The sequence below is a fragment of the Babylonia areolata genome, chromosome 16, assembly GCF_041734735.1.
Source record: "Babylonia areolata isolate BAREFJ2019XMU chromosome 16, ASM4173473v1, whole genome shotgun sequence".
NCBI classification, from domain to species: domain Eukaryota; kingdom Metazoa; phylum Mollusca; class Gastropoda; order Neogastropoda; family Buccinidae; genus Babylonia; species Babylonia areolata.
The window spans coordinates 14,682,793-14,704,560 of record NC_134891.1 but is presented as its reverse complement, the minus strand read 5'-3'; the positions used below and the strand labels follow the sequence as shown (position 1 = coordinate 14,704,560).

Genomic DNA, 21,768 nt, shown 5'->3' with positions numbered 1-21,768 from the left:
GCCATGAATTACTGTCTTTCCCCCCCTTTCCTTCACTAGGAAAATGTCAAGAAATCTGATGAATAACAAACTTTGATATTTTTTGATGACAACTTGTTTACTTTCTTGTGAAAACAAAGTGAGTCTGTGTAATAATCCAGTATTCAGTTGTCTGTGTGTGTGTGTGTGTGTGTGTGTGTGTGTGTGTGTGTGTGTTTGATAGATTTTCATTTTCTCTGGAAATACTGTGTGTGTGTGTGCGTGTGTGTGTGTGTGTGTGTGTGTGTGTGTGTCTGTTTGATAGATTTTCATTTCATTACACATACTTAACCGTGACCCAACTAGTGCAGACTCCGGCAGGGGTCTGACATTCCTGTCCTGTGCAAACTATCCGCCCATGCGGAGCAGACGAAACTACGGCCGATAACCTCCCGGAAGTAGGTAACCTCCCCTTTGTCCCGCTGGTTATCGCCCTCTTTTTCCGGCAGCCATCATGACTCCTGTACCTGTGCTCTTCATACGGCTAAGTTTTTTCGTATTTTCTGTCTGTCTGTCGATTCTCTGGCGTTCTTGTTTGTGGTCAAATTATGTCTCCAACCAGGTCACATAATTATGTAGCTCGATTGGGGAATCGTGCTAAAATTAAAGCGCGATCGCAATCGATTCGCTGACACTCTGGGCCCTCTACTCCTGGCCCTCTAAACAACGCCAACCCGCCGCCTTCTCCACTTCCTCCGCTCCCTCCGGTCGACTCCAGACCTCCGCCACCTCCTCTGATGACTTCTAGAGGTTTGTGGTCACACACTCAGGTCAGTGTTACCTTTCATGTCATTTTTTTCGATCCGCGAACTCACTCGACGCGATCCGCGTTTTCTCGGCCCTGCCAGTCGGCAGTGTACGAGTCGATCTCCTCTATCTCTTTACCATACCCACAGTTGCACCAATGGAATGGCCACAATCCCTTGGGGAAAAAAAAAAAAAAAAAAAAAAAAAAAAAAAAAAAGGCAGCTTGTCTTGGATCCGCACGTTAGACTGGGCCCTATGTGCGATGCGTCCGTGGTGGCGGCCGTGACATCGGATCACGCGACCCCCCACGCGGCTTGCCTCGACCGTCTCGGATCCAATAGCGACCGAGGCGTGTAGGGATGCCCTCCCCTGGTGTAGGGAGGAAGGTGGACCACTAGGGGACACGCTTGCCCATACGCGTGCTCCCCCCCCCCCCCCTTGTCCGGATCACCCGATCCAAGGGAGGCAACCCCTGCTTCGGCACCCTTGCCGGTGACCGCCGCAGTTATTTCCCTTGCACCGGCACTGCTCCTCGCCTTCAGTGCGAGTGTGTGCACGGTCCTACCAAGCTATGCGGTGATGACCCCATCTGCCACACCGCCGAGTGCTGCTGTTTCCCATCCACTAATGGTGTCTCAGCAAGCTACTCAACCAAACAATCAGCAACTCATCGCTAAACTTGCTGCAGCAATTATGCACCACTCTGCCTTCTGGTGCCGCGCCTTGCGCCCACAGAGCAGGTACGTGCACGCCCCATTGGAACTTAGGCAGTGTTGGATTCTTCTGCCCCATTGCCTAACTCTGCTGTTTCCCAGACTAATATTGGCACTTCCACGTTGGAGTACCTCTTATATCATATCATATATCAATATCAAGGCGTGCAAGCCTGACAAGGCCTTTTACCCGCTTGAAGTGGGGAAGAAAAAGAGAGTCCCCACGTATGTCTGTTGCATTTTTCAACATTGAGTGCGCAGTGTTTGAAAAATCAGAAAATATGTAAACGAGTTTTGTATTTAAAGTTTTCACAATGAATATCAAGATAATTCTTACATGTATTAATAACTCGATCCTGCCTCTCGGCAGTGCTCGGGCCGATCTTGTCTATCACTTTATCCGTCAACACACAACTGACAACTGAACGCCGGTCCTCTCGCAGGAGCTGTTCGCGAGATTGGACCGCCGTTCAGCAACAGGGGGATGCACATCCCACGGCAAGCCGACGGACTTGTCACCCCCTCGCCCACGACGCCCATAACACTCGATTACGGCGCCGTCATGCCACATGCCCTGACCGTCTCGCGTCCGATGGCAACCGATTCGGGTTGGGATGCCCACGGCACTAAGGGGCATTATAATTATTCCCCTTGCGCTCGTTTTCACCTGTGTCGGTTACGGTGGCATCGAACCACGGACTCTCACACACAACATGACACTCCTCCCTGTTCAGCGAGGACACGTCGCACCAGGAGGATATGTGCTCTAAAGACACATTCCTTTTCGATGATTTTCGGCGCCAAGGGAGGCAACTCCACATTTGTAACCTAGGCGCTCGAAGCTGTGGTTAGTTTCGCCGACACAGCACATCACTCCTGCCCCCCGTGCTGTCCACCAACGATGTTTTCTTTCGGTTTCTCATTGGGTCCTCATGCCCAGTCAGGGACTTTACACATCTTTGCATAGCAACTGCACTTTTCTTGCTGTTTCTCAGGCTATTGGCTACAGGAAATGCATCACAATATTTCCCCTTCTATCCATTTGATTTATTATCACAAGCAACAATCAGGAAATATATATAGAAAAATCTATACATATTTAAAAAAAAAAAAAAAAAAAAAAAAAATCTATATATATATATATATATATATATATATACATATATATATACACACACACATATATACATATATATGAGATATATTGCTACATTCATACGCATTTCTGCTTTCACGTATAGATGCGTACTTATCCATCGGTATACACATGTGTATGTGCTTATGGGATAGGTTCAGACGACTTTCATATTAACATGTACAATTATATTTCTATCTCAATTCATTGACATCTGTTCATTGAGATTCCCTACATAGCAATATAGGCACACTTGCATTTGCGGCCTTCTGTTCACAATGCCCAGAACTCTCTGCCTCTACGTACTGGCACTTTATTCATATGCGTATGTACATCTCATATGTAGGTGCATGGACAGATTCCTTTCCATTGATGATTATGCACACTTACCCACTTACTTGGGTATATCGGTGCACGCTACACGTATGCTTATACAGCCGCTTATTTCTTGTGTCTCGATCTCTTGTCATTGGCATACTTCTGACATCACTTGAGCTGATGGAAGTTTTTATTCCCTTGGCACATATATGTATTCATTTTCATAAATTCATCCCTACCTTGCTTTTGGAGGACGACTGCACTCACAAAAATAAAATAAAATAATAATAGCCTCATTCATGCCTGAATGTATGCTCCTTCACATTTCAATAGTGGCTGGTCCTTAGGGATCCACACATACCCCCTTCACACCCACAGGGCTAAGAATGCCTCTCTTGGTGCAAGGACGGACAAGGCAACCCAACTCATTTGCCTGCAACAATCACCCATAAGGCTGGAGATGCACAAGGAAGGGTGAGGCAGTCCAACTTAGAGGTGCCACTCTGGACACACATGCCTTTCATTCCTTCCAAGTTTGTAAGGCATCCCTTCTTTCTCCCCTTGCCTACAACAACCCTTGGTTTGCACCACTGTGATTGTGACAAAAGCTCCACACAGGCCCTACATCCTAGGCAGCCTTCCCATGAAGAGGTGTCTATCTTGCCTTACAAGTTTTAGCGGACCCAAAAACTGCCCACTGGGCAGGAGACAATCACCCTCAGCCCATCTCTTCTACTCCTCTCTAGTAGCAGAAGGCCTGGGTCATAATTGTTTTCCTCTACATTTGGGAGAAAGGCATATTGACGAGGACGGATGCGCACATCAGTTCACCCCATCACCTTGCTTGAACACAAATCCAGCATCAACGTCTCAAACAATTGGCATTCGAAAGCACTTTCTGCACTTAGTCTTCCCTGCCCGATCCTTTCGGCCTCTACACACAACCACTGCTGTGGTTACAGATGGCCATTCCTCCTCAAGCACTGTCTTTCCAATGAGACACTTCCAGAGGTTGCTAGCCTAGGCAGGCTATCCCATCATGGAGCCCCAGCCTTCGGTCAAGGGACTGTCAGAGGATGACTTTGTTGTCACTTCGGAAGCGAGCACCATGTCTTTCTGACACACGGTTGCACCACAAGACCCCGTCAACTCTTTCCGGCTTCCTTACATTGCAACATAATCTGCATGGTGAACACCTTCGTCCCTGAAGCACACAGCAGCTGTTTCCTGGTTTACCCATGCTGATTGGTGTCCTCCTAGGAACAGTATATGATAATCAGTCGAGTACGACAGTCTCCATCAGAACAGCAGAGGAGGCATCTGCTGTCCAGTCTATTCGGGCTGGAATTCGATTATACAATTTATAGTAGAGAGTGTTTTGCCCAAGTTGCATCCCCGGTCCCTCAATCAAGAGGGCCTTAGGACTCATAATTGGGAAGGTTCCCAAAGGCTACTTAGGCCTAAGGCTACAGCACTAAGTCCCAGTGCAATTTGACTTCTAGTCTGAGAGACATAGTCATTCATGAAAGACTAAGCTGCAAATGATTTCCCTTTGCAATTAAGAAACCACTGATAATACAGCTCTCACCTTGCAGTTGGCCATACTAAAAACGTATGTCAGATCAGTGCCTTGATGTCAATAGCCAGTGCAACACATCTTGAGCCACTTACCTCCCTGCCCCGCCCCGCTCCATCCCAGACTCAGTGCGCACCACACACAGCCAGAGGCCTGTCATGGATCCGGTCCCCTTTCTCACTAAAAAACCTTCAGCAAAAATTTTCCCCATGGAAACCCTCTTCCATTTGGGAATTCCATCACTGAATGAGACTCAGTGACCTGTGGGCACATGAAATGCACTTCCACAGCCTGATCCAACCCAGCCATTGACTGCCGACAACCTTCTGCAGGTTACTCCAACAGGCCACACTCAGGCAGAGAAGCCACCAAGCCTTCCGTATGCCCCTTCGTGATGGTACCTACCTGGGCAATTACACAACCCTGTCCCAGAGACACCAGGGACATCAAGTCTTTTGTTACCAAATGTCTGCCATCCTATGCATAGGCAACATACCAGTGCTGTCATTTTTTGACAACGTCAAAAAAGGGGGGGGGCCAGGGGCGGGGGAGTGCCCATCGCCTGTCAGCTCGCATGGAGGAGCTCCACAGATCTGGCTGTCATGCCTGAGGCAGGCCCAACACGGTGACCTACCTCTGTCTCGTGCCACAGTTTCCTTCAAACACAAAAACCACTTCCACTATCGGCCCACATCCGTTGTGGAATCATCAGATCAAACCACATGCGCACCTCCTTGCATTGACGCTCATCCGCGCTCATCTGCTCAGCTGTGGTCCACAGACCTCCCCCACAATACAGCTGTGGACCTCTGTCTTCTTTACCCGCACTAATGTCCTTAGGCGACACAGTACACTCTACTTTCGTCAAATTCTACTTGAGGGACACCTATCGCCTAAGGGATAATGGCTCATCGACTTCTACCAGAGAGATGTCGCACGCCTGCGGGTTGATGGCGCAAGAGCCATCGCTTCTGTGGTAGCTGCACAACAGACCATCACAGCTCACAGACAGTAGAACAGGCGAGCCCTCCACCTTGTCGTGCTATTCTGCACTAGTTGGGTCACGGTTAAGTATGTGTAATTAAAAGGAAATTTTCTATCTAAAATTACGTTTAAATAACATACTTACCGTGACCCAAATTTAAGACCCTCCCGTCCTCCCCGCTTCCTGTTCTTCCTGCTTACTGCGCTGGTGATGGCATATTGCCGTCAAAAGAGGGCGATAACCAGCGGGACAAAGGGGAGGTTACCTACTTCCGGGAGGTTATCGGCCGTAGTTTCGTCTGCTCCGCATGGGCGGATAGTTTGCACAGGACAGGAATGTCAGACCCCTGCCGGAGTCTGCACTAGTTGGGTCACGGTAAGTATGTTATTTAAACGTAATTTTAGATAGAAAATTTCCTTTTTCTCTGGAAATGCTTTGTCTGCCAGTACCAAACTTGGATTTAAATTGGTGGAAAAAAAAACGTTCAGTCATACCAATAATAGGTTGTAAGTCTTCCGGATTAAGCCGTATTTCAGGATCATGAATGGTTTATTTTACTGAGGCTCTGGATCCAGAAAATTGTAACTGGGCTTCTCCCAGTTGCCTGAATGGTTGTTTTGGTTTGAAGATGACATGACATCATTTTTCATGTTCACAATTAAAAGAAAAGAAATGAAAGTTCTGGACAGAACACATATTTCTTATTTATTTCATATTATTCTTATTTCTTGAATAATAGATATACATAAAAAATTAAACAGTGTTATCACCTTGAATATAGTCAGTTTATTGTACTTAGAAACATAAGTTTAAATATTGATTTTGGTTGTTAGTAGGCAGATGTGTTTTGGCACTGTAAGTCTTCTTGCTTCCAAACTTAACATGCTTGGTTCAGTCACAATCAGATACATTTTTTTCAAGCTTGATAATATTTAAGCTTTAGCCTGCCTAGGGATTTGGCAAATAACTGAATGCTATTTGCCATGGGATTTTCACAAAAATGGGAAGGCGTACAAATAAAAAATATTCTGAATTACTTTCCTAATTGACACAGGTAAAAGTTATAGTTTCTGAAAGGAAAATGAATGGACAATACAGAAAAATTGCTTTGTTGTGATGAAATGAATTTGTGACCCACAAGAATTTTTCAGACAGTAAACATTGCACATACACATACACATGAACACCACAGACATGCAAACACACACACACATACACACATACACACATACACACACACATACATACACATACACACACACACACACACACACACACACACACACACACACATACACATACACACACACACACACACACCATCCCCAACAAAGGAGTGTCTGGATCAAGATCATCAGCCCACTGTCAAACCCACTGATCTGAAAATAGGCATGCCGCCATGCCCATCCCACTGCCTCTCCCCCTCCCTCTTATGTTCTGATTTGCTCTGCATACTGTACTTTTTCTCTTTTATTTGGGATACATTTTTAATTAATTTATCCACGTCTATTACAGAAAAAGGGCATAAAGAAAGCAAAAATATGTCCGGAAAAAATCAGCATTCAAATGACAAGAAAAAAATCCAGTCAACTAAGTACTTGTGCCTCCATATGCACACACAGAGACATGCGTATAAATACATATATTACATATGCATATATACATACATTGACATAATGTAATTTAGCGACACTCAAAATCTAAATTATATGTTTCATTTAATGTTTTCGACTAAGGATAGATATGGAAGCTGTTTTTGCTCTGAAATTATTCATCCTGCACATTAACTTTGCATTGTATTTTTCAAAAGAAGAGGAAGGTGGCAGAACGGTTCAGACGTTCATCTGCCAATACAGAGAGTCTGTGAGGGTCTGAGTTCGAATTCCATTCTCTCCCTTTCTCCCAAAGTTTGACTGGAAATCAGTGTGAAGTCATTTGGATGAGACAATAAACCGAGGTCCTGCATGCAGCACACACTTAATGCACTGAAAAGGAAGCCATGGCACCAGAGTGTTGTCTTCTGGCAAAATTCTGTGGAAAAAATCCACTCTGATACAGAAACATATATGCATACATTCAATGCCTAACGAAGCGCATAGGGTTATGCAGTTGGTCAGGCATCAGCCTAGCGAGATGTGTAACGTACATGGAATTGTCTGAATGCACTGATGCCTCCTTGAAAAACTGAAACTGGAATTGAATAGCATGAAACAAGACTGTGTATTTTGAAAAAAAATTGTCAAACTTGCATTGATAAATATACATTTTCCCCAAAAAGAGTGATTGAAGAAAGTTGAAGACTGGATCAGTGTTTATTTAAGCCATTGTGAGCTGGAAAGTGTGAATTCATGCTATATTTTCTGTTGAATTTTGTGTGTAAAGAAAATCCCATTGTTTTTCAAGTAATGTGAACACAGTTAACCCCTTTAATTGTCCAACTGTTATATTACATTGTGTTGTTTCCGATTTTTAATTTGTTGTTGTATAAAACAGGCTCAGACACAATGTCTGTTTGCAATTTTGGTTTCCAGTTTTTGCTAAATTTTCTCTATGCAATAAAAGTATGTTTCAAAAACAGGTTTCCATTTTTTCTATGCAAAGTATAGCTGGGTCTGTGTTTTTCTATTTCAGTGAAAAAGGGGTAAACTTCAGTTACAATTATTGTTTCCATTTATGATGTGTGGATGTGAGATGTCATCTTTCCATCACACTAGGAGCTTGCGCAGCCCCCCTCCCCCTGCTTGTCTCCCCGGCCCCCAGTTACAGTATGCTTTTTGGATTCAGTCCCTCTCACATCCCTGGAACATAAGGTATGGTGACACATATAATTTTTAGTTTTCATACATTTTCTAGGTTCATTTCAGCTGCTTTTACTAACAATCTATAACATGTATTCAGAAAGTATGTGAAATTTGTTTATCACACATTTATGGTACACTCATTGCTAACCAGTGTGTTAAGTAAGCTTCTAACTATCAAAAATTGAGAATCTGTTAATTTTACTTTTGGAAAAGTATGGGTTATGTATACTTTCTTTCAGTTTTTGTGTGATATATTTTTTTGTTAATTATCACCCACTGCAACCAGAACCTGCCTGGCAAATAGGAAACACAAGTCACAATAATGGCCTGCACTGAGGGGTTAAGTAATATATGTGTATGTCCCAAGTATAATCAAGCCACTTGCAACTGAGTATATATATATATCATGATAAACATAAATCATACTAAACAAAGAAAACACTGTGTGCATAATGAAGGAGAAATGTAGCTTGTCAATTTAGCACTGAAGTTAAAGTAAAGAAAACAAAAGTGTTTCCTTACATGTAAACCATGGTGACCATAAGTGTAACCTTCAAACAAAGGTTAACAAATATACACCTTTGTGGCTTTGGTAAATTGAAGTCAAATAGCCTATGTTTGATTTCACAAGGCAATCAAAATAGGTACACAAATAGAGAAAGTGGCACTAATTATACATCAGATGATGAAAAAAGCAATATAATCTACACTATCACTCACGAGCTAAAGTGCATTCTCTGTGGCTCTTTTGGTTTTACAATTTTGAGACCAAGACTTGTGACTGAACAAAGAAATCATTGTGTGTGTGTGTGTGTGTGTGTGTGAAATAGGCAAGGTCCTTCAGATCATAACACAAACTATTCTTGTGATTATTTTTTTCTTTACTCTTTTTCTAAACTAAAGCAAGAGACATTCCTTAATAACATATTTCAGTGAATACAATTATAGATGGTTAAAAAAAACAGAAAAAAAAGTTTTGGCTGAAAGATGTCCACCTGCTCCAGAAACCTTCTGTCTTGTTTTTTGTTTTTTAACAAGAGGAAGGTGGACACAAAGGGAAACACCCGTCATGTATACTCAAGAGCATGGATACAAATACTTTGCAAGATTTAACAGAGTGGGGCCAACAGACATCAAAATAATTTCAGACAAATATACATACCACAAAGATTTCACAATATGTTTTATGTAGACATACCCATCTTATACATTTGTATACAATCACAGAAGGCAAAATAACTGTCCATATAATCTTAAAACCAGATATAAAAATTATCAAAGACATCTCACAAAGCAACACAAACCATACACATTTCTGTTTGAATCAATGTCATGAATAAGTTTTAACAGCATCCAACCTTTTTTTTTTAAATAAAAAACAAAACAAAACAAGTCTGTAGATGCAGTGGTATAATTAACAACAGCCATGGAAATCTACATACAATCTATTTCACAGAATATATATAATATATATTATTAGAGAAAATTACTGTGTTAAAGTTTACCACACACACACACACACACACACACACACACACACAACTGAACACCAGGTTATTACATAGACTCACATTGTTTACACAAGTGAGTAAAAAATCATGCACATTGACAACTGGTTGTTTGGAATCTTACCTGTGTTCAACAAATTATGGTTTTCTTGCCATTGAGGCCAAACACTGCCGGCACCCACCAAGTTGTATCATAGGGAGTCCATCGCCAATTGGAGGATTCATTTGATGGAAACCGATGATTGTGGTCACTCTGTGGGATGAACAATGGGACTGTCTTAGATTCTTTTTTTTTGGTTTTTGTTTTTTTGCATGGTGTGTTTCTGCTATGTGTGGCAATGTGTGCAGGAGGTGGATGAGGAGTGTGTGTACCTGACAGGCCCCCCAGGCACAGGAAAGACGCTGATGTTGATGCTGGTGGCCCTGCAGTGGTGTCGGAAAGGTCACACTGTGCACATTGTCAGTACTGGCACCTTCAGTGAGGCCGCCACACACCTTCTCTACTATCAGGTACACACACCCACAACACCATTTATGCACAAATGCAGAAAACCAATTGCAGACATGCACACTCACGGCAGGAAATCATCAGTATTATTCCAGGTTATAAATGCTGAAAACAGACCAGCCACCACAAGTCCTGTCAAGATGCAAACCATTGGAAGTGTAGACATTCCTGCTTGTCAATTGTTTTTTCGGTTGATATTTGCAGACCATTCTCGCTCATATAATTTGCTACTGTATTTAATTCATTTTGATACAGCTTTTTTGTGTAATTCATATATCGGGCAGGTGTAATCTTTTTGATTGTAACTTTCATCCACGTGCATATATCATCAGCGTATTGAACCATTACAACATTCTTTGTTAGTTTTTTTTGTAGATCATTCATTGGAATGGTGAACAATATTGGAACAATTACAGAGCCCTGAGGAATACCTGTCTGCAATGTTCGTGTAGATGAATACGTATTCCCTATTTTAGTCTGAAGTTTTCTAAGTCTTTTATAAAGTTATACATATGTCCTGATAGTCTAATCGTCTTCAGTTTTAACATTAGACGTGAATGCCACACTTGGTCATAGGCTTTAGTAATGTTGAAAAAAGTTGCGAGCAAACATTTTTGTCTCGCAAATTGGTGCTTAACCTGAGTGGTTCATTTCACTAAATGATCAATTGTGGATATTCTTTTTTAAAACCTGCTTGATTTACAGGGATGACATTATTCTTTTCACAGTAGTATACTACTACTAGACTGTTTAACATTACTTTTTCTAGCAACTTATAAACATGAGAAGTGAGTGCTATAGGTCTGTAACTGCCAATGTGTGTTTTTGGTTTGCCTTGTTTGTGGATTGGAACTATTATTGATTCCTTCCAGATTTTAGGGAGAACATCAGTGTCTCAACATCGTTTGAATATGTTAAGAAGAACGTTTATCCATTTATCTGGTAGATGCTTAATCATTTCATTAGAAATTGCATCAGTTCCTACCAATGTTTTCTTATTTGAAATGGAATAGACTGCATCTTTCATTTCTTGGTGTGTTAGAGGAGCATTAACGTAATGTTGATTATCAGGAGCAGGATCATTATAAATTTAAGATTTTTCTTCTTTTTCTCTGAGAGCTTTCTGTACCTGTGGTCAGCCATCACGCAACGTTGTATTTCTATGAAATCCATGTGATCAGCTATCCTGTAATGTTGTACTTCTGTGTCCCATCTCCATCCCCAGGTGACAAAGACGCTGGCAGAGTCGGACACAGAGGCTGTGTCCCGCATCCACATCCACCTCAATGGCAACAACATCGACAATGTGCGCAACATCCTCTCTGACCTTCTTGCTGTTGCCAAGGTCACAAACCCCTCACAGAGAAACGGACAAGGCTCAGACCCTGAGCAGCAGGAGAGAGAACTCTCAAACAACACCATTCAAAATGGAGGACAACTATTTCTGGTTGTGGACGAAGTAGGGGAAAAGTTCCGTGAATTTTTTGAGGTGCTGAGGACTCATGTTGGAGACCTTCACATGTGGGCGGCCAGTTACAGAAAGGAGTTCAGACCTCCAGGCATGATGGAGAAGACCTTGTTCACCTGCTTGAGGTCCACTCCTACTGTCAGGCGTAGGATGGAGACAGCCATTTCTTTTGCTGCAAAAGGAGTTGACAGGTTAGTTTGAGAAAAAAAAACCAAAACATTCTTTGGGAGTTTTGTTGTTCGTCATACCTGTAGTGTGTATGTGTTTGTCGGGTTCAATTTTAAATCCACCTACTTTGTCTGAAACAGAGATAAATTTTTGAAGGAAAAAAAGAATATAAAAGGGGAAAGGTGTGGAACATAAGGAGAATGATGGGGAAGAAAAAAACAAAGACAAAAATCCAAGAACAAACAACTGTAACAAGTGTCCAGTATGACTGAACATCAAACATTGTGAGTGTTAGGTAATGCCTTGACATTGTCAAAAATACAAATAAACTCTAAGAAAGATTGGGTAAGAAATGAATAAAGAATGCTTTTAACCTCAAGCATTCCAATATCACATGTTTGCAAGAAACAGGCTTGCCATATATGCATTTAACACTTTCGCTAAATTTAATGACAAAAGTTTTTAGCTTTTTCCTGTATGATAGGGGAGGAAGGTGACAGAATAGAAAATCAAACTGAGCATCAAGTCATTCGTATATAATAAACTGAGGCCCCATGTGTAGCATGCCTAGCAGATGTGTTGTAGCATATATGGATTTGTCCAAACACAGTGACGCCTCCTTGAGAAACTGAAACTGTGTGATAATGCACAAACCTGTCTTCATCTGATATATTACTGTGTGTATTTGATGATTTAAAATTGTGAAGATATCCTTGTAAAAGTAATATGTGTACCTCTTAAACTAAAAAGATATAAGATCTGACTGATATCTATTATAATCTTGGTTATGTTATTGTAGTTTGATGAATTTAAAGCATATGATACAGATTTGGAATCAGTGCAAAATAAGACTCACAAAAAAGGGAAGATCTCTCTCTCTCTCTCTCTCTCTCTCTCTCTCTATATATATATATATATATATGATATTTTTAACCCACCATTTCCATGTGATTGATGCACCACAGATTTTTTAATTTTAGAATATTTTCCATTCCATTGAAACTAAAAAAAAACCTATTTTTCTACTTGTTTTAAAAACTGTTTGGCTGGACTTGGAAGATTAGTAAATAAAAGTCATCTGAGGTATAACAAATTTTATTTTGATGATAGTGGTTTTTTCCCCCCCAAATGTGAATAAGTTTTGGGTTTTTTCCAAAAGGTGAAATATTTCTAATTTTCCACTGGTTCAAGATTTTGCAATTCTTCTTCTTCTGCGTTCATGGGCTGCAACTCCCACGTTCACATGTATGTACACGAGTGTATGACCATTTTTACCCTGCCATGTAGGCAACTTTCGGGGGGGTGAATGCTGGGTATGTTCTTGTTTCCATAATCCACTGAATGCTGACATGGATTACAGGATCTTTAACATGTGTATTTGATCTTCTGCTTGCGTATACACATGAAGGGGGTTCAGGCACTAGCAGGTCTGCACACGTGTTTATCTGCAAGATGGGAAAAATCTCCACCCTTTGCCCACCAGGTGCCGTCACGGAGAATCGAACCCGGTACCCTCAGATTGAAAGTCCAACGCTTTAACCACTTGGCTGTTGCGCCCGTCTTTGCAAATGTTCAAAAGTTGCCCACCAAAGTGTACTTCAGTAATGCATTCAGTGTCTGGTGGATTTGATTCCAAGAACATTATAACACTAGGATTTCAGTAAAAGCTTTTGTCTCTGAAATACTGCAACTGACTAGTCTTTCTACTGCCAGCCAAAATAAATTGGGTTTTCTCATTGTTGACTTTAATTAGTTTAAATCCTAAAATTTGTAAGAAAGTACCAGGAGCAACTAACCTTCTGGGTTGGATTTTTATGGAAGTTGTCATCATTGAGTTGGATTTTTTTTTCATGCAAAACAGTTAGAACAAAAGAATGAACTTTATTTCAGGATAGAATTTCTGCTGAATGCCCTATTACATATACTGGTGATTGTTGATGTCTAATTACAGTATTGATGTGTACATTTGAATGTTATCACTGACTAGTTCAGTGCCAGAGAATTTTGTTAAAAAACAGTGCTCTCCCCTTGTCAGGGAATTTTAAGGATTGGGGGGTGATAAACTTTTTAGAATTCTAGTACAAAAGCTATAGAGAAACAGAAAAAAAGCAAACATTTTTGTGACGGAAAATGAATGTGGATTCTGGTATTGAATTACCCATTTCAGTCTGATTACCACACCGGTCATAGCACTGAGACAGCCCTTCTGTCTGACTGGTCCTGTGTTGTTTCTGTTTGCGGTCTTTCATCATCCCCGTCCGACGTACAGTTTGGTGTGCCACAAGGCTCTGTGCTTTGGCCCATTCTGTTTGTTCTCTATACACAAACGATTTCCACCATTGTCAGTCATCATTTGTTGCCCCACCATAGCGTTTCAGATGACAACCAGCTGTATCTGTTGGGACCTCCATCTCTCCTTCCCTCTCTCATTGACTCTACTCAGGCCTGCATCTCTGATCTAAAGACATGGATGACTGAAAACAAGCTAAAATTAAATGAGGATAAAACTGAAATCATGATTATCACCCTACAAAGACTTTGCCACTCAGTCTCTCTTCCTTCCTCAGTCTCTCTCTGTGGCACCGACATTCCTCTTTCCTCTTCCGTCCGTAATCTTGTGGTCATTCTTGACCAGTCTCTTTCCTGTCAGCAGCATGTTGCAAATATATGCAAATTGTGTTACTTTGAAATTCACAGAATTGCATCTATTCATCATTTCCTGACTGTGGATGCAACCAAAACTCTCCTCTGTGTCTTTATGCTGTCTTGCCTGTATTATTGTAATTCCCAACTTGTTGGTTCACCCAGGTACCTCACTGCTTGGCTTCAGAAAGTCTAGAACTATGCTACTTGTCTTGTCTTTCGTTCCTCTTAATTTGATCACATCTCTCTTTCATGTTTTACACTGGCTTCCAGTACAAAGAAGAATTATTTACAAAGTCCTCTCTCTTTATTTCAAGTCCATTGAGGCTATTGGTCCACAGTGTCTTTCTGATCTCATTCTTCCTTTCATACCTTCACACCAACTCCCCTCTTCTTCTGACAACCACCTGCTTAGGATCCCCCATGTTTGAACCAAAACGTATGGCCAACGCAGTTTTTCATACCAAGCCCCCTTTCTTTGGAATCAACTTCCTCAGCCTCTCCGTCACTCATCTTCACTGCAGTCTTTCAAATCCAATCTGAGGACCCACCTTTTCCCCTCCTGAATAATTTTCAACAGCTCATCCCTTTCCAGTATGAACTGAAATGACTATTAGTGAGTGAGTGAGTTTGACAGTTTCAGAATTTGTTGGTTGTATTTTTGATTGTGTACTATTGATGATTGTGTGCTATGACTTGTGTGCATGTGTATGCATGTGCTTGTGTGGCGGGGGGATGCACAATTTTTAATAATGTTTGGTATCTTGTGTTCAGTTTTTTCCTTTTTGATATTTACATGTGTTCTAAATGTGTTGTGTATCAGGTCAGGTCAGGTCATCAGATCTGCTACTGGTAACCTGTAATCCAGTACAACCTGTTCAGGGTCGGGTTGCCGGCGACTAAACCGGCACTCCCACTGCTCCCTTCCGGGACTGGTGAGGCAGGTGGCTAGACACCCTTATGGAGATCCATAAAAGGGCGTTGGCTCAGGAGAGCCACCGACGGCCATCTAGCTCCACTGTGCTGTGTGCATGCCACACGCAGTTGGCCCCCGGGGTGTGTCTACCCATGCATGCGAAGTCTGGATCCGGCAGAATCTGCGGAAGAAACCTATCGGTTCAACGGAGAGGAAGGCGGTTACAGCAACGCACTGTGGAATGCAGAGAGCAAGATGAGACACCGAAAGGATATCTTGGTCATCCACTGCATCCGTGCTCATCCTCCAGTCGTCTCGACTTAGTCTTGCCACTGGAAATTGGTGGACCCGGACGAGAGAGTGAGGTCGACGTTGCGCAGCTCCTCTTCACTTTAAACAAACTCATCGCGCAAGTCATCAGTCATCCAAAATGACCTTTCATCCTTCATCATTTCATCACCCCCAAGTGGCGACATGCGAGCGACAAAACGACAGGTGTGGGTACACTGGCAGTCGCAGCCGCAGACCTGCACGCAGGCGGCTCAGGCCATAGGGTCATTCTTCGTCGACAGGAGCAGCGATGGAGCTCGGCAGCCGTCTGAGCGTCTGAGCAGCCCTCTTTAGGAATGCACTGCTCACCTCCCTGGCATGAGGAAGGGGCTAGAAAAGGTGCCCTAAAAATTGCCTGCTCCATATCACCCTGGCCAGCATACCGCGGCTGGCGGGGACCCTACATCAGCGGTCGAAACAAAAAGAAAGAAAAAAAACAACAAGGATCGTTCCTCTCACCATTGGTGCTTGGAACATAAGGACTCTCCTGGACAGAGGTAACGCGGACAGACCCCAAAGGAGAACGGCACTAGTTGCATCCGAACTCACCAGATACAACATTGACATCGCAGCCTTGAGTGAGACTCGGCTTGCAGGCGAAGGCGAGCTCTGTGAACAGGGATCTGGTTACACCTTCTTCTGGAGTGGACGAGGAAGCGAAGAGCGACGTGAGGCTGGCGTTGGTTTTGCAGTAAAAACAGCACTTGTCAGCAAGCTAGCTGGAATCCCAAAGGGAGTCAACGATAGGCTTATGACCATGAAACTCCCACTGGCATCTGGCCAGAAGCACCTCACCATTGTCAGTGCCTACGCCCCAACCATGACCAACCCGGATGAAGTGAAGGCGAAGTTCTACGAGGACCTTCACTCTGTCATTGCTGCTATCCCTAAAGCAGACAAGCTCATCATTCTTGGGGACTTCAATGCTAGAGTTGGCTCTGACTACATCTCCTGGGATGGAGTGATTGGAAAGCACGGTGTGGGCCACTGCAACCCAAATGGATTGCTTTTGCTTCAGACTTGTGCAGAGCACGAACTGCTGATAACCAACACAGTTTTCTGCCTCCCTACCCGTAACAGGACGTCATGGATGCACCCACGCTCAAAGCATTGGCATCTCATCGATTACGTCATCGTCAGGAAAAGGGATAGGCAAGATGTACGTGTAACAAAGACCATGTGTGGCGCTGAGTGTTGGACAGACCATCGCCTTGTAGTCTCGAAGCTGAATATTCGAATCCAGCCCAAGAGACGCCCCCAAGGCCAGAAGGCTCCAAAACGGCTCAACATTGCTAAGCTGAATAACATCACCATCAAACAGTCCTTTGTGGAGCTGCTGGAAGATCGTCTGGAATCCGCCTCTCTGGACAACCAGAATGTGGAGTCTGACTGGAGGACCCTGCGTGAGCTGATCTATAGTACAGCTTCAGAGACCCTGGGACCCATGACCAGAAAGCACAAAGACTGGTTTGATGAAAACTGTGATGAAATCAAGCAGCTTCTGGATGAGAAACGCCGTCTGCATCAAGCCTACCTGAGCAACCCAAAGTCCACATCAAAAAAGGATGCGTACGATGCCATCCGCAGGACTGTTCAGCAGAAGTTACGCCAGATGCAGGATAAGTGGCTGAGTGACAAAGCTGATGAGATCCAGGGATATGCTGACAGGCACGATATGAAGAGGTTCTATGATGCCTTAAAAGAAGTCTACGGCCCCACATCCTCAGGATCATCCCCCCTCCTCAGTGCAGATGGGAATACCTTGATCACCGAGAAGGAGAAAATTCTCGAACGCTGGGCTGAGCACTTCAACAGTGTCTTAAATCGCCCTTCCTTCATAAATGATGAAGCCATAGACCGTCTCCCACAAGTCCCCATCAACGAAGCACTGGACGATCCGCCAACACTTCTTGAGACCCAGAAAGCAATCTGTCTGCTATCCAGTGGCAAAGCACCTGGCTCAGACTCCATACCAGCAGAGGTCTACAAGGATGGAGACACTGTGCTGACTGAGAAGCTCCATCAGCTGTACTCACTCATGTGGAAAGAAGAGACGATCCCCCAGGATTTCAAAGATGCATCTATCATTCACTTGTACAAGCGAAAGGGGAACCGGCAAGCCTGTGATAACCATCGGGGCATTTCCTTGCTCTCCATCGCAGGCAAGATACTTGCCAGGATCCTACTAAACCGCCTCACAGCACACCTTGGCCAAGGTCATTTGCCTGAGAGCCAATGTGGATTCCGGAAAGAGCGCGGAACCACCGACATGGTGTTTGGTGCAAGGCAGCTGCAAGAGAAATGTCAGGAGCAAAATGCTGATCTGTTCTCCACCTATGTCGACCTCACTAAGGCCTTCGACACCGTGAGTAGAGAGGGACTGTGGAAGATCATGGCCAAGTACGGATGCCCTTGGAAATTTATTTCCTTGGTCAGCCAATTCCATGAAGGCATGCAGGCTCGAGTCCAGGACAATGGCGAAACATCTGCTCCTTTTGCTGTTACAAATGGTGTCAAGCAAGGCTGCGTCCTTGCTCCAACACTGTTCAGCCTCATGTTCTCTGCAATGCTTACTGATGCCTTCAGAGATGGCGATGTTGGAATCGGCCTAAAGTACCGAACAGATGGCAAGTTGTTTAACCTCAGAAGGCTTCAAGCAAAAACGAAGGTCATGACAGACATCATCAGAGACCTTTTGTTTGCTGATGATTGTGCCCTCAACGCTGGATCTGAAGCTGACATGCAACTCAGCGTCGACAAGTTTGCCACTGCCAGCAGGAACTTTGGCCTTACCATCAGCACAAGGAAAACTGAAGTTCTCCATCAGCCAGCCCCAAGGAAACCCTACGTTGAGCCCAACATCACAGTCAACGGTCAGAGACTCAGTGCGGTGGAGCGGTTCACATACCTTGGCAGCACACTGTCACGAAATGCAACCATCGACGATGAAGTGAACGTCAGGATTGCAAGAGCAAGCGCAACTTTTGGCAGACTCATTGCAAATGTCTGGAACAGAAGAGGCATTAGTCTTGAGACCAAGCTAAAGGTCTACAGAGCAGTAGTTCTCCCCACACTACTGTACACCTGCGAAACTTGGACAGTGTACCAACGACATGCCAAGAAGCTGAACCACTTCCACACAACATGCCTCAGGAAGCTACTGAACATCAAGTGGAAAGACAGGACCCCAGACACAGAGGTGCTCGCAAAAGCCACCCTTCCCAGCATCTTCACCATCCTGATGCAGTCCCAGCTTCGCTGGGCTGGACACGTGGCGCGCATGCCAGACCATCAGCTGCCCAAAAGGCTCTTCTATGGCGAGCTGCAACAAGGGAAGAGATCACACGGAGGTCAGAAGAAGCGCTTCAGAGATACTCTGAAAGTCTCTCTTAAAGCGTTTGATATCAACCCTGACTCCTGGGAGGAATCTGCAGTGGACCGTGACAAATGGCGCACTGCTGTGCACAAAGGCGCCAAGTTGTGCGAGGCCAACAGGACTGCTGCAGCTGTTCAGAAGAGGCAGGCCAGAAAGTCACGGGCAAACAAGCTCCCTGACAATGATATGCCTGTCTTTGTCTGCCCCAACTGTCAGCGAACATTTCGTGCGCAGATTGGACTATTCAGCCATCTGCACATTCACAGATAGATTCATGAGCATCCTCCCCCCCCACCCCACCACCACCCTCCCTCCATCCCCCAGCTGGATGACAACGATGGTCATCATCGATCTCGATGGACACACCACCACCACCAAATGTGTTGTAAATGCCTAGGCTTATTTTCAAGATTAAGCATAAATGCTTATAATAATATTAATGATATTTGGCTTTTCCCACAATTAGTTTGATTGCAGATAAATGTTGAGGCATTTCAAAGTAAAGATTATAATTTCTGTGGAAAAAAGTCTATTTCCACCACCACAGAATGATATCCAAAAAGAAAACAAATAAAATACAGCAGGAAATGTCATGTTTATTGTTAGATTATACCTGTAGAAGAAACTAAGACAGGTTAGAAGTTTATGATAACAAATACAACTCTTGGAGACATGTGCCATACTTTTTGGCTTAGATGGCACACCCCTGAATTAGATAAAATTTTAAAAAAGTTCTTTTGAACATGTATAGGACACACTTATCCGATAAGCTGCACCTGCCTTAAAGTAAAAGTCCTTCAGTGTGACTCTGCTAACAGTGGATGTCACTTCCTAAGTAGTGACGTAACCATCAGAAAACTGGATTGGTATCCAACTTTGTTTCCTCAGCTTGTTGACTTGGCTCTGTTACTCCTGTTTTGTTTTGTTGTTGTTGTTTTTTTTCCTTGTTTTTTTTTTTTTTTTTTTTTCCAAACAGTTTTACAACCTTCAGTTAAATGTACACTATTGCAAAGCCCCGGTTCATAAACTTGTTAATCAGAATCCAATCTTCAAGCCCTGCTTTCAGCCCCATCCACCATTTTGCTTTGTGTTCTGCTTTCAAAAAACAATCAGCTCTACTTTTTGGTTTTTTTGTTGTTGTTGTTTTTTTTGTTTTGCTGTGTCATTACCTGCACCATTTCAGTGACATTACTCCCATGCCGCTCATTCCAATCCTCCAATACACAGCCACACCCAGGTTTGTCTGTCATAGTTCCTGTGCCAGCAGTCCAATGGGAACTTTCGATATTAGGTCACCAGGAGGCCACACACCAGAGGAGACCCTGCACTGCTGCTGAGTCACTTGGGTAGTGTTCGGTAGTGCCTGGTCTGATTTAAGGTATTAGGACACCACCTACTGAGCCTCCTACTGCCGAGAATAATGGCTTAGTCGCGGAGCCAAACTTAGTGAGTGTCTCCCCCAGAGTGGAGACCGCCACCACATCCCTCCAGCGTCAGTCCCCCATGAACTCGCCGACACTGAAGACCTTGACAAGACTCATACCAAGCGCGGAAGTTGAGGGTATCAAAACTGAGGTCACCATGATAGCAGGGCATGAAAGGCCACACAATTTGGGGCTTTTATAAAATGTTATGTTGAAGAGGGAGGAGGATGACGATGATGATGATGATGCTTTGGAGGTCCGTTTAGGTTTGGGACTACATGACAAGGCTGTACTTAACGCTTCCTGTCATAAAGATATCCAGATGTCAACCAGGCCTGAGAGATACAGACACTTGCAGTGTTGGGCAGGAAATTAGAGCAACACACTCAAAGACGCATCCATGAAGTGGATGATACTCGACTGTGTGGTCCCAGTCTTACTATTTAAGCCCATAGCACACTTAACTCTGGCTAGGAGCTGGCCACAGGCCAAAAAACCCACCTCTACTGGGATTTGAACCTGCGTCCTCCCAATCCTCAGTCCACAACACTAACCACTTTGCTACGGCGGCCAGTAATTTCTCAACTTTTGCACCACAAATTTATCTGCAACTCAGACACTGCTCTTTTATCATGACCTAATGGCAAACTGTGATCATGATCAGTTAAAATTTGTTGTAATATGCGATTTGATTTCAATTTAATTTGATGGAGAACATAAACCATGTGGAATCAAATAGTGGTGAGACTGAAGTGTTGTAGTTTAGCGTGATTGTGTGAGTTTATTATGATCAAGATGTTATCATGTATTGAGTTTGTTGTGACAGGTGGCCTCAAGTGATGGTCAGAATTTAGTTTTCAGACTCAGGGTGCATACAGCTGTCAGATATGAGTGTAAGTGATGAGCACAATACCTGAATGGTTAAAGCGTTAGACTTTCAATCTGAGGGTAGCAGGTTCGAATCTTGGTTATGGCGCCTGGTAGGTAAAGGGTGGAGATTTTTCTGATCTCCCAGGTCAACATATGTGCAGACATGCTTGTGTTTGAACCCCCTTCGTGTTTATATGTAAGCAGAAGATCAAATATGCACGTTAAAGATCCTGTAACCCATGTCAGCGTTCAGTGGGTTATAGA

General features: G+C 43.5%; 1 protein-coding gene across 2 annotated transcripts in view; it reads left to right on the top strand.

The window, feature by feature from the left end:
• The window catches only part of LOC143291184 (uncharacterized), a 69,713-nt gene that overhangs the window by 32,528 nt on the left and 15,417 nt on the right, over positions 1-21,768 (top strand). For both annotated transcript variants that reach the window (XM_076600909.1, XM_076600908.1), the window contains exons 9-10: positions 10,150-10,311; positions 11,535-11,968. In XM_076600909.1, coding sequence (XP_076457024.1) covers positions 10,150-10,311; positions 11,535-11,968 — 596 coding nt within the window. The remainder of the gene's footprint in view (positions 1-10,149; positions 10,312-11,534; positions 11,969-21,768) is intronic.